The sequence below is a fragment of the Macrotis lagotis genome, chromosome 1 (assembly GCF_037893015.1).
Source record: "Macrotis lagotis isolate mMagLag1 chromosome 1, bilby.v1.9.chrom.fasta, whole genome shotgun sequence".
Classification (NCBI taxonomy): domain Eukaryota; kingdom Metazoa; phylum Chordata; class Mammalia; order Peramelemorphia; family Peramelidae; genus Macrotis; species Macrotis lagotis.
This window is the reverse complement of record NC_133658.1, coordinates 170,842,101-170,856,870: the sequence shown is the minus strand read 5'-3', so window position 1 is coordinate 170,856,870 and position 14,770 is coordinate 170,842,101. Positions and strand designations below refer to the sequence as shown.

Genomic DNA, 14,770 nt, shown 5'->3' with positions numbered 1-14,770 from the left:
ATTTTCTTCATTATATCCCTTGAATTTCCCTTTTCACTTATCTCTCAGAACTCTTTCTTCCATTATCCAACTTCTCCCCTCATATCAAAGTACCTATACCCCCTTCTCCCTTTTTTCTTTCTTTCATAAGTGACAGTTAGCAACAAAGCAACAGTTCATTAATATTTTTAAAGGGATATTTTATCATTACATATATATATACACACACACACACACACAGACACTCATACAGACATGTATATACATATATATCTCTGATGTGCCATATTAAATATATACTCAGATTATTTGTATTTAGATTTATTTGTAAAAAATAATAAACAATATGGAAAACATGACAAAAAGATGCAGGCCTTCATGAAAACTAAATTACTTGTTGAATAATGTGCAGGTTAAAAAAATCAATTATACACACAACAATAACAACAACAACAAATAAATAAATAAATACATGCCACATAACATTTATGTAATTGAAAGAATTGAGAGAAATAAACACATATACATGCATATATCAGTAAACATATAATATTAAAAAGAGGAAAAATGAATAAGTTGAGCTTATAGTTAAAGAAATTAAGAAGTGAATTAACACACCAAAAGTAAGTACAAAGAGAATTATTCCAATACAAAGACATAAAAAGGGAATCAAAAAACAACTAAATTGATAAAATAGCTATTTTTTAAAGTAAAAGCAATAGTTGATATATCATTACCAAATTTAATTGAACAAAAAATCAGATGATTGGATTCATGATAAAAAGGAAATCATAATAAATCCAAAAAAATGCATAGCTAATTCATCAATAAAACTTCAATCATAAAATAAAATGAATAAATGTAATAAACAGACAAAACAGAAAAGATGCAGATAATCTAAAGAAACTAATTTTAGGAGAAAATAACATTGCCCATTAATGACTGGTCATATAAAAAGCAAATTTGTGGTTAATGAGCTGATCTCAGTGACAGAAAGGCTTGAATTCAAGCTCTATCTGATACTCGAAAATTTTGTGTCCTTGGACAAGTCCCTCAATCTTTCAGAGCTCTGGGTAATAACTCTAAAACCATGAGTTGCAAAGAACATGCAGATTGGCATTGGGAGAGGGAGTTATTTTACTTAGTTACTCAATATACCAAGGGAACCACAAGTTCAAGTCCCCACTCTCATATAAAAAGGCACCTGGTTCAAATAGATAATTCTATCAGCTATTTAAAGAACAAATAATTTTATGCTATTTTAATTGTTTTAAAAATAGTAAAAGAATGCATTCTACATGGGTTTTTTTTCAATGAAACAAATAAAGCTTTTTTTCTCCAATCCAGGTAAAGATAAGACAGGAAAAAACTGCAGAACAATATAATAAATCAATAAATAATGAATAAAATACTGACAAAAATAACAATGTATTAAATACATGATGCATTATGAAGAAACTAGATTTAGATAAGAAATATAACAATAATTAGAGGCAGCATCATTAAATATTGAATACAGTACTGAACATAGAGAATCAGAAAATACAAGTTCAAATTTCACCTCACATACTTAGTTATATGCTAAGGAAAACTGTAACCTCTCTTAGCCTCAATCTCCTCATCTGTAAACTGGGGAGTGATAATATCTTTAGTATTTAGCTGATGGGGCTGTTGAGCCTAACTGAAATAATGTATGTAAAATTAATTATTTTATTATTATCAATAATTTTATTATTATAAATCCTATAAATTATTGATCAAACAATTATATAATATATTATAATATATTTATATATTATATCATAATATATTAATTATATTAGTAATAATAGTATTATTATTTGCTATTAGGGTAATTATAAGATAATGATTTAAAAGTTTGTAAGACAAATTAAAAAGAAAAAGTTGTGACTAAATGGACGGAGTCTCATAGGTAAACAATTCTAATGAAAGCAAAAAAGAAAAATTAGTGAAATTGGTAGACTTTTTGGTTTAAAAAATACAGCCTCAAAACAACACAAAACATTTTATGAGATCTTCCTCTAGATCCCTTGGCACTACTGCAAGGATAATCAAGGCTATATATACATCATTTATCCCTCTCTATGTGACTAGACCTCGCCATCTCTCTGATAACATTTTCTAATTCAAAACACAGGTTCATATCCATTGCCCTTTGAATGACTTGTATACTTAATTTTTCAAGAATATTATTTTATGACTCAGAAATAAAACAAATAGCATACCTGACTGAACTAAGATTTAGCATAAACCTATAAAAATATTGATAGTTAACACCAGGGAATTAAAGTAATGATAAAAATATCAGAATAGAGGACTAGAATATCAAGAAAATTATGTGGGAATAAGCAGAATTTTAAAAAGATGGGCACTTAATATATAATTTTTCCAAGGGAATCCAGGCAGGTAGCTTTCTTTCTCCTGTTAAATTCTGGACTCGTTCTATTATCTGAGCATCCTATCTATCTAAACTATATTAGCTAATTAACCACCTACCATAGTCTGGACAGTAGATACTCTTTAACTACTTTGTTTTTGCTATGTAAATAGTTAGCCTAAATGCATTTGAGTACTTATAGATTTCATTTAGGAGACTTTGCAATTTTTCAGAGCTTGAAATAATCAACACAATGACACTGAAAACAGGAGCACCTTGAAAATCATCCATAAGAAATTACTGACTTCCTCTTGGATTCTACACTTATCCTCCACCGCAATGGTTCATGTAATGTCTCCATTATGTGTCCTGCCTGACAGTAATAATCAGAGGGTCATCAAAATCATCTGTTTTTATGTGTTTCAGTGGTTCTTATATAATTTTGTTATATTCATGGGAGACACTGTGTTTGAGAAATTTGAGGCAATGTTTTGTTCAAAAAAATCTTTCTGCATTTTGTTCTCAGAATTAATTAAATTAAATGCAGTTCATCTAGAAAATTATTAATCCTAAATAATTGATTGAATTCAGTGAAAAATGAAATCAACATATGGAATTATCTTAATTTTAAAATATAACTACTAATAAAAAAATCCTTAAAGATATAACTGATCTGTAATTTCTGGTGGCAATGGCTGGATCCTAAATTGCTACCACAAATTCCTCCACTTCCAAAACCAAATACATATAACTTAGTCATTTGTTTGATTCTTTGCTCACTTATTTTTAATGGCTACTATTTATATAATTTATGTTTGTAAACTCTGTCTGACTGTCTGTCTGTCTGCCAATCTATCTAATATCAACTGATCTTCAAAACAACTCTGTGAGAATGTTAAAGGTTAGCCCAAGTCTCTGACTCTTTGACCACTGCTCCCCACCCACTATTATTAATTGAGTTCCTGCAGAGGTTCCTCTTTCACTTGGGGAAACTAAGTACCTTAGCTGTTTGATAAGACTCAGTTTTTCAGACTTTTGATTATATTCTATAAATCCAATGGTATGTACATGCCATCAGATTTTACTATGGTCTAATAAAGTGATGTTTGCTTATTCCAAAAGTATTTATAATAGTGTCACATGCTCTACAAATTTGACTCCTCTTTCTCTCTTTTGGGGAGTATTAATTTTTTTATAGCTGCCCTATGTTAAATATTAAATATTAAAGTCATTAATATTTATGGGTTTTTGTTAGGATGCTTTTAAAAGCTGATATGGCACATTTGATAGTTTGCTAAACTTAGTATTGTATAAGTCTTAATAGCTTTAAATAAGCTCTTTCCATTTAGCTTTGATTTCAGGATGACATTAACTCTCTTAACATATTCAACCACATCCTTCTTCTTGATCTCTTTATCCTGCTTAAGTCTTGCCTTGAGAATAAGGTATCTGGGGATTTTTTTCCCTGATAAACATATCTTTTATTGATCAAAAGAATAAAAATTATAATCAACAATAGGTTTTAAAAAATTCACATTTCAACAGACTTAATTATTTAATACTAAAGAGTTAATGGATCCAACATAACATATAGAAATATGTTAAATACGTTTGTACATGTACAGCTTATATGATTACTTGTCATGTGGAGGAGGGAGGGAAGAGAGGGCAATAGAAAAATCTGGAACTCAGAAGCTTACACAAATGAATGATGAAAACTATCTTTGCATGTATTTGGAAAAAATAATATAAAATAACATTAAGAAGAGCTAATATGTCAAAGAAGAAATCAGAAATGATAATTTCATCAAACAAAATGACAAGAATGAGACAATATAACAAAATTTTTGATAAGCAGACCTGAGAGGACATTGAATCCCTAGGATTATCACAAGAGATATTATAGAAAGAAAAAAAAAAGAGGGTCCAGGGCAGAGTTTTGAGTTACACACATAGTTAGCAGATATGACATGGTTTAAGATCTAGTCAAATAAATTGAAGAGGAGCAATTAGGAGAAGATACAAGGAAAAACAGGGTCACCAATGAATACAGAATATCTGTAAGAGAGGATGGTCAACAACGTTCAATGATAAAGAGGTTAAAAAGGAAAAGTATTGAGAAAGACCATTAGATTTGACAATTAGACTAAGGAGGGGGTAAGACTGTGGCAGAGAGGGATGAGGTAATGAGAAGTTACAGTAGCAGAGAAAGGAGGTATTCAGCTAGACAGTCTTCAACTCTGAATCCCAAGCATTAGGAAGAGATCATCAGAGTTTAGCCATAGAAGGTTTGTAACTGCTACCCACAAGATTTCTTTGTCAGTGGACATACACAAGATGTCTGTTTTGGTCCTCAAATATCAGGAAAGAAAAAAAATCAAGATGCCACATGGGATGGTCAACATATTCCTATTAATTGAGGGCTAGGTACAATCTGAACTCACATTCAACATCAGTTGCTTTGCCTATCCCAAGTTGACTAATATGCAGTCAGAAAATATCAGAAACAAAATATATCCCAAAACTTGGTTAAGCCTGGTATCTGAACATCTTTTGTTGGAGGTTCAAGAACAAGACATTCGTAAGAGGAAAGAGAGGTAATAAGCATTTACTAAATGTCTGATACGTATAACAAGATACTAAAACTAAGTAGTTTATAACTATTATCTCAGCTGATCCTCACAACAACCCTGTGAGGAGGATGCTATCATTACACCCCCTTCCCCTTTGCAGAGAAGGAAATTGAGGCACTGAGGTTAAATAACTTGTCCAAAGTCACAAAACTAGCAAGCATCCAAGGTCTAATACTCTTATTCACCATACCACCTCAGTTATTTCTTTCACTTGAATCTAGTGGTCCAAAGTGACTTCCAGATTCAAGCTTTAAGTCTCTAATTTTCTTTGGTTTATGTTTACAACTCTTAGAGGCAGTTTTGCAAAAGAGCTCCAAAAGAGGAAGGATTAGGAATGGATCCAAGTGTTCCCAATAATACAAGCACTTGTATAGAGATGAAAAGACTCTGCTACACATGTTTTTGGGAAAAGTTGCTTTTTACAGGCTAACAAACATGACTGTCTTTTTTTTGTTGTTTTTTTCTTTTATTAAAGATTTTATTTGAGTTTTACAATTTTCCCCCCAATCTTACTTCCCTCCCCCCACCCCCCTACGGAAAGCAAAGTCAGGCTTTACTTTGTTTCCACAAACATGACTGTTTTTTGAAATGACAAGTCCTTTATGGTAGAAAGATTTGGGACAAAGAAATATAAACATCATCATATGTTAAGAGAGCAATCAGTAATATAAATAACAGATTCTCTCTGGCTTGAACTAAGAAGAATAAAAAAGAAAATAAATCCTTCAGGAAATGTTTTTAAGATATTCAGACTTAAATGATTTTGAAAAGCACTTGAGGGGCAGCTAGGTGGTGCAATGGATACAGCACCTGCCCTGGAGTCAGGAGGACCTGAGTTCAAATTTGACCTCAGTCACTTAATACTTACCTAGCTGTGTGACTTTGGGCAAGTCACTTAACCCCATTGCCTTGCCAAAAAAAAAAAAAACTTAAAAAAAATAAAAGCACTTGAAAAGTAGAAGAGCTGGGTCATACTTGTAAAGGGCCTTATTTATTTTGTATAAATCAATTCAAAACAGAACAAGGGTTTTAGATACCCCAAATGATTCTCTGTTCTTGTTTATGCCTCTCTGGTCATTTATGGATATGTGCATCTATTTTCAAAAGGATAATTTTATGAATGAGAATTATCACAGTAAAGTAATTTTGTACTTGTTTTCTCAGAGCTCAGTGAGGCCATCAAGTGATAGATGATGCTTTGGTAATAGTTATACCAGAAAAAGATAATGGCAAAGAATTAAATCACAGCTAATTAGCAATGGTTCTATAGTCAAATAAGAATACTTTATGAAAACAGAAGTGGTTTAAAAAACTAAAAATATTTTATTTAAATAATAGAGAATACTTTTCCTACTCATCCCAAAAGAAATCATATTCTATACTTCACCTCTTCCAGGGCTGACAGCTGTGAGCAGAGGCTTGTGATCAGTCATTTTCTCCTGCCTTTCTTTATGAGAAGTAAGATCCATTTCCTTTTTTCCCAAAAACTTGTTTGATGGGTAAAAAAGGCCAACTGTTTGTGTGCCTTTGTTCTTTCTTGTTGGCATATTAGATTTCAACATGGAAGCATGTAGCCAGGTTGACTGAAGCTATAAGGCAAAACAGAAAAAAATTAAAATTAAAATATAATTTAATTTTTCTATTTTTTAAATTTAATATTTATTTATTCTCATTTTGTACAAATAATTTTTTATACATTAATAAAATATTATTGTTTAAGAGTAAACAAAATACCCCCTTCCCCCCAAAAATATAGACTCACTTGAGCGATAAAGGGGAGAGAAAAAAATTAAAATTAAAATAAAAAATAATAGTAATAATTGTAGGTATAGCCAGGTGGCGCAATGGACGAAGCACCAGCCATATCCAGCCCCATACATCCAACAATCACCCAGCTGTGTAACATGTAAGCTACCCCAACCTCACTGCCCTGCAAAAACCAAAAAAAGAAAAAAAAGACCTAAAATAAAATAAAATAAAATAAAATAGTAATAATAGTAGGGGTGGCTGGGTGGCAGACAGAGCACTGGCCCTTGAGCCAGGAGCACCCGGGTCCAAATCTTGCCTCAGACACCCAACAGTCACCCTGCTATGTGGCTCCAGGCAGTCTACCCAGCCCCATCTGCCCTGAACCCCCCCCAAAAAATAATAATAATAAAAAATATGCTTCAGTCTGTGTTCCAACACCACCAACTCTGTCGCAGGGGGATCACATTCTTTACGGTAAGTCCATCACAAAAGTTACTTCCATATTTTTCCACCATTGCCATAGCTGATCGCAACTCCCTCCTTTAGTATTTCTCCACTACCATGTACTATATTTTTCTCTCTCCTTTCACTCTGACTATGCTGTACAGTAGCTGAGTGGCACAGCAGACAGATCTGAGGCCCTGGGACCAAGAGGCCCTGAGCCCCCATACCACCTCTTAGGCCCAGCATCCACCTGGCCCTATGGTCCCAGACAGGCCATCCAATCCCAGCCCCTTGCAATAAGTAAAAAAGAAAATGTGTTATATCTGACCACTCTCCCCACCATGGTCCATCCTCTCCTCCATCACTCACATCCCCCCCCTTCCCCTTGTCCCCCCTCTCCTTCTTACTGCAGATGTCTATACCCCATTGAGTATATATGCTATTTCCTCTCCTAGCCACCTCTGATGAGAGCGAAGATTCCCTCATTCCCCCTTGTCTTCCCCCCCTTCCAAATCATTGCAATAGCTCATTGTAATAAAAAAAAAATCTTATTATATGAAATATCTTGGCCTATTCCCCCTCTCCTTTTTCTTTCTCCCATTACGTTTCCCTTTTTTTCTATTGACTTCATTTTTACACCATATTTTATCTTCGATTTTAGCTTTCTCCTGTGCTTCATCTATAAAAGCTCCTTCTACCTGCTCTGTTAATTGAGAAGGTTCATATGAGTATTATGAGTGTCATTTTTCTATGCAGGAATACATGCAGTTCATCATCATCAAGTCCCTCATATTTTCCCCTTCTCCTCCAATCTCCATGCTTCACCTGAGTCCTGTATCTGAAGATCAAACCTTCTGTTCAGCTCTGGCCATTCCAACAGGAACATTTGAAATCCCCCTGGTTCCTTGAAAGTCCATCTTTTTCCCCTGGAAGAGGACATTCAGTTTTGCTGGGTAGTTGATTCTCGGTTGCATTCTAAGCTCTTTTGCCTTCCGGTATATTATATTCCAAGCCCTATGAGCTTTTAATCTAGTTGCTGCTAAGTCCTGTGTGATCCTGACTGCAGCTCCATGATATTTGAACTGTGTCCTTCTGGCTGCTTGTAATATTTTCTCTTTGACTTGGGAGTTCTGGAACTTGGCTATAATATTCCTGGGAGTTGTTTTATTGGGATCTGTTTCTCAGGGAGATTGGTGGATTCTCTCCATTTCTATTTTGCCCTCTGCTTCTAGGATATCAGGGCAATTTTCCTGTAGTAGTTCTTTGAAAATGATGTCAAGGCTCTTTTCCTGATCATGACTTTCAGGTATTCCCATAATTTTTAAATTATCTTTCCTAAATCTGTTTTCCATATCAGTTGTCTTTTCAATGAGATGTTTCACATTTTCTTCTAATTTTTCATTCTTTTGGTTTTGAAGTATTGAGTCCTGATTTCTCGTAAATTCAGCTCTCTCCCTGAGTTCTATTCTTTGTCTGAAGGATTTGTTCTCCTCAGAGTTTTCTTATCTCTTTTTCCATCTGGCCAATTCTGCTTTTTTAAAGCATTCTTCTCCTCAGTAACTTTTTGAAATGTTTTATCCATTTGACCTAAGCTGTTTTTAGCATGTTATTTTCTTCAGCAATTTTTGGATTTCCTTGACTAAGCTGCTGACTTCATTTTCATGTTTTTCCTGCATTTCTCTCCTTTCTTTTCCCAGTTTTCCTTCTATCTCCCTCATTTGATTTTCAAAGTCTTTTTTGAGCTCTGTTATAGCCTGAGCCCAATTTGTTTTTCTTGGAGTCTTTAGATGCAGGAGATTGTGCTTCCTCATCTTCAGACTGAATGTTTTGATCCTTTTGGGGCTCACAGATAAAATATTTCTCAATGGTGTTCCTGTTTTTTCTCTGCTTACTCATTTTCCCAACCTGCACCTGTTTTGGTGTGCTTCCTGAGCTTTTGGGGCACTCCCACAAGTATCTCAGTGTGTGAGACTCTGTCCTCCCTCCTGGTCTGTGCATGACCATAAGCGACCCCCTCTGCCACGGGGCTGAGGTGGGGGGGCCCTGTTGTTTTATGGGTGTGCCTAGACTGCGATCAGGATCTGAATATGGTCAGAACCCCAGCATCCTATTCCAGGGGCAGAGGACAGAGCCTGGCAGGCTTTCTTCACTCCCCTCCCTAGGTTCAATGGGCTCATGCCCTGGGGGCTCCTGCTTACCAGCTCCACCTGCTTCTGTTTCCTGGAACACAGCTGCCCTGGCCATGTTGCTTGTGTGCCCTGAGGGCTGGGCTTCATGTGCTCGCTCTGGCAGAGGTCCCCCGCTGTTCCCCCAAGTTGTGCTCAGTGCTCCCCGGGGAGTAGGTCAGGAAACTCCCCATCTGCTGTGAGCCATGGCTCCCAGCACCCTGGGGTGCCTCCAGGAGGCTGAGGATCTTTCGCTCTGGCGGGCCACCCCTCCGACCCCAGGGAGCGGAGCCTTTCTGCTCTTTTCCAGGTTACCTTGAGTAGGAGAACTGCCTCACTGGGTCCCTCTGTGGGTTCTGTCTCTTGAAAATGTAGTTAGATTCCTTAGTTTATAAGTTTTATGAGAGATCACCTAAGAGACGATCCTCTATTGTTGCCCTTGTTGCCATATTGGCTCTGCCCCCTAATTTTTCTATTTTTAACTTTCTTTTGTCTTCATGTAAAAATTATATTAATAAGCAAGAAAAATCTGATTTTCTAGAGAAATAAACATGAACAAAGGAAACTATCAAACTAACCAATAAAAAATGAAGGATGTTGTGAGGGAAAATAATAAATAAAATAGTCTAGAAACTTTTCATTTTATTCTCATTACCTCTTTGTCAGGTGATCACTATGAAGTGCTTTTTGCTCATTAAATGTTATGTAAGTACCATAATTCTATATATAATAGAGTTTCTAAAAGGGCTTATATTATGCCTATGGGAGGCTGCGAAAGAAGCAAAAGGGAGGACCTAAAGCTGAAAGAATAGGTGAGGGAAATCATGAAGATGGTCTTGAGAAGGAGGACAGAGATTAAATTTTGGTAAAAAAACGAGTAAATGTTGAAGAACAACTCAGTATGAAAGGAGGAGGAGGAAGCCTCAAATCTTGGGGAAGAAATGATTGAAAGGGATAAAAGCGAAAGAGAGAATATAACTAGAGTAGCTCATGATAAATAATCAAAATGCAAAAACACTAAGAGTTACAGAGAATGGAAAAGAAGGTGCATGTGGCCATTAAGCTGCTGAAAGGAAAAGATGAATTTGACTGCTAGTGGGATATAACAGATTATAAAGGTCTTAAGGGTTGTTTAAAAGACAAATTGAAAACACTCAGTAGCAGATTTTAAAACTAGGTTTAATAACCCCTTCCCCCTCCATTTGCTTTGTTTATGGAAATGCATTTTTAAAAATTTGGTACTTGCAGGATTCTAAATAAAAAATTAAAAAAAGACTAAGAATATTAATTATCAGAGAGAACATGTATATTACTCTTTCTTTACTCCCATCCTGTTTGTGTGTCAGTCATTGAATATAATGTTTGTATTTCTGTCAAGTAAAGGTGAGGGGGCTCAAGAAATGCATTTTCATCTTCTGCCCTAAATTATAGGAACAATAAAATCCTTAAAAGTTCTTGAAAACCAGATGTGGATATTTAATGGAAAAAATAAGTAAACAAAGAGTACTCCAAACTTGCAGTCACACCCCCAGGTGTTAGGATTGTTACCTTGGATTCTAACTCTGCTTGTGGCCATTTCTACTATTTCAACTCACAGACCTCCACCTGTAGGTTTGGACAGTAGGCTTAATCAGCTTTTAGCTACAGCATTACTAGGATTGTCTAAGAAAAATAACTGAAATAAAGCATTCCTCCTATAAAGTTGGAGAGCCCTTTCTACAAGTACTCCAGTGTTCATGAGAAGAGTGGGAGTAGACCTAAAAGCTCATCAATTGTGGGGCCCAGGGGCGGCTAGCTGGCTTGGGGAAGCTAGGTGGCATAGTGGATAAAGCACCGGCCTTGGAGTCAGGAGTACCTGGGTTCAAATCCGGTCTCAGACACTTAATAATTACCTAGCTGTGTGGCTTTGGGCAAGCCACTTAACTCCATTTGCCTTGCACAAAAAAAAACCTAAAAAAAAAATTGTGGGGCCCAGCACAGGACACCCAGGAACTGGAAATCCTTGCTCACTCTGTCAGGTCCTCTTGTGGATCCCTTTGGGGTCTGCTTGGGCCACTTCTAACTCCTGAGCTGGTAAATTGTGATCAAGAACTGGACTGGCACAATTCTGGAATTTCCCTGGCAATTTTTTTTTTAGGTTTTTTTTGCAAGGCAAATGGGGTTAAGTGGCTTGGCCAAGGCCACACAGCTAGGTAATTATTAAGTGTCTGAGACCGGGTTTGAACCCAGGTACTCCTGACTCCAAGGCCAGTGCTTTAGCTGCCCCCAAGTTTCCCCAGCCCAAGTCTAGAGATACAGCCAGTTTACCTACACAGCAAATTTTGACTTTTCTTTCTTGAATTAACCAAAGAAATTTGCTCTTTGTAAGAGGGTCACAATCTACACTCATTTTTATTTACACATGAACCTTTCATCACACCTTGTGATAATATTCTAGCCCTTCTAATTGAAGTGGGAGGGAGGATGAATCTCTCTCCTTTAAATAAACTATCTGAAATGGCAATAGAATGGACTGTGTTGGAAGATGAAGAGTGGAAGAAGATCCAGAGGAAAAGAGGGAAGAGAACTGTGTATTTAGAACAAATCTGAGCATCTCCTCAAGAAGAGGAAGATGGGTGCGCTGAAGACACAGCCCTGTCCAAGGACAGGATTTGCAACAGTGGTCAGACTAGAGATTGCCTCCAGATCAAAACCTCTCCTCTGATGCTGCTACCATTCTAGTCTTCCTCCACATTCTTCCTACTGTGTGGGATGAGTTTACCTACTTAAATAAAACTCGGAGATTTCTCAAGGTATGAAGAGAAAAGTTTTATTCAATTCTCAAGAACTGGACCCCTTGCTCCGCCTTAAACATAGAGAGAGAAAAGGGTGCAACAGCAGGAAATCCAAGATCTATTTATCCTAAAGCAACCCCCCCCCCCCACTGACCCATCCGAGTTAGTGAGGAATGTGGTCTTCACAATCTATACATGTAAATTACTCTCAAGAAAAAAAGCATATAATTCAGAGACAGGTTCTCCCCCTCCAAGGACAAGGAATGTAGAACCATCTGGACTTAAGTCCAGATAAGACAGGGTCAGTTTACTCTTTACATTCTGGTCAAGTAACATTAAATTGCTTGTCAGGGAGGAGGGGCAGAAGGGACATAACACATAGCTTAACTATTTCTAACTATTAAATACTTAACTATTTCTAATCTATAATATTCTACTGAAGAAATCTCAGACTTTATCCCATTCACTACCATATTCCCTTCGCTTCAGTGATCTTGGCCTCTTGGCTCTTCATGAAGAATGGCTCTGGCCATTCTGACTATCCCATGCCTGGGATATGCTCTCTCTCCCCTCTCCTCCAACTCCTAACCTCCCTAGCTTTCTTTAAATCCCAACTAAAATGCCACCTTATAAAGGAAGCCTTCTTTACTTTCCTTTATAAATTATTTCCTATTTAGGGGCTGGTGATTTAGCACATCTCCCTCACTCAAATCACCTCTCTGAAGTCATAGTCTTCTTTGAAATGAAGAACAAACAATAATTATTTCCTATTTTTCCTGCACAGAGCTAGCTTTGTATTTGTTTGTTTGCATGGTGTTTCTCCCAGTAGATTGTGAGGTGCTTGAGGGCAAGGACTGTCTTTTGCTTCTTCAACACTTAGTACAATACCTAGGCACAAGGTAAATGCTAAATAAATATTTATTGATTGATGACTGATAAGTGCCTGCTTCAAGGTCTCTCCTCTCTCCAGTCTGCCGTTCATTCAGATGCCAAAGTGACCTTGCTAAACTGTAGTTCCAATCATGTCACCTCACCCCTCCCCGTGGCTCCCTATCCCTTCCAAGAACAAATATCCACTTCTCAGGTATTCAAGACCCTTCATAATCTAGCCCCCTAACCTTCCAGTCCTGGGATTGGGTCTACTTGCTCTTGCTCCCCTAGGCCACCCATCTTGATTCAGGGCATTTTCACTGACCATCATGGTCTTCCTCCTCTCTGCCTCAGCCTTCCTTGACTTCTTCAATTCCCAGGTTAAAGCCCTCTTTCTACAAGAAGCCTTCCCTTCTTGATTCTTTCCCGAGTATCTAACCCATCTTTAGGGGTCCCCGGAGCCTAGCACAGTGCCTAGTCCCTGGGATTTGTTTAATAATTAGTGGCTAACAATTATTTTTCCTGTTTTTTTTTCTAGTAATTTTTGTAAAACAATGAACCTTACTTGGTTAACTGAAAATCAGGCTGTGTCCATTTGGTTATGTTGTGGCCTGAATCTATACCAAACAAGGTATAAGATTTCCACTTTGTAGTATAATTTGGGATTTAGGTCTCTTTTCCTACTTGCTCTTCCATATGAATTTAGTTATGATTTTTTTCTAGGTCTATAAAATTTCCCTTTGGTAATTTGATTGGTATGGCACTAAAACAAGTTAATTTAAATATATTTGTCATCTTAACTATATGTTCAATTAATATTTCTCCAATTACTTTATGTTATTATTTATTTCAATGAAGTGTTTTGAAATTAAATTCAATTAATTCCTGGGCATGTCTTCTGAACTCAGAAATATTTTATACATTCTGAAATTTCTTTCTGTTTTCTACTGGGTTTTGTTAGGAATGTAAAGGAAAGCTGATGAATTATGTTTGATTTATTTTACATCGTGCAATCTGATGAATTTATTAGTTGTTTCAATTAGCTTTTTTTTAGTTTTTACAAGGCAATGGGGTTAAGTGGCTTGCCCAAGGCCACACAGCTAGGTAATTATTAAGTGACTGAGGCCGGATTTGAACCCAGGTACTCCTGACTCCAGGGCCGGTGCTCTGTCCACTGCACCGCCTAGCCACCCCTTCAATTAGCTTTGAGTCTTTACAACTTTCCAAACAAATCATCATATAATCTACTAAATAAAATAATGCTTCATTTTTGCTTTATTTTTATTCTTTTCTCTTTTTTGTCTTATTGAACTAGTCAGCATTTCTAGCACATTAAATAATAGTACTGATCCTTGCTTACTCTTAATCTAGGAAAAGTCTCTAAATTTTTTGCATTTTATATATAATATTTGCTCTAGGTTTAAGGAAACTATTATTTACTATATTGGGTGAAAGTCTGCTTATTCTTATATTTATTTTTGTTTGTTTGTTTTTTAGGTTTTTGCAAGGCAATGGGGTTAAGAGGTTTGCCCAAGGCCACACTGGTAATTATTAAGTATCTGAGGCCACATTTGAACTCAGGTACTCCTGACTCCAGGGCTGGTGCTCTGCCCACTGCGCCACCTAGCGGCCCCTATTCTTATATTTTCTAAACATTTTTATAAACAGAATTTTTTATAAACAGCATTTTTATAAATATTTATTTAAACATTTTATAAACATTTTTAAAACAATTTTTTACAAACAGCATTTGTATAA

General features: G+C 36.2%; 1 protein-coding gene across 1 annotated transcript in view; it reads right to left on the bottom strand.

Annotated features, from left to right (window-relative positions):
• The window catches only part of DZANK1 (double zinc ribbon and ankyrin repeat domains 1), a 148,996-nt gene that overhangs the window by 65,923 nt on the left and 68,303 nt on the right, over nucleotides 1-14,770 (bottom strand). The window contains 1 exon segment of the mRNA XM_074209374.1: nucleotides 6,398-6,599. Coding sequence (XP_074065475.1) covers nucleotides 6,398-6,599 — 202 coding nt within the window.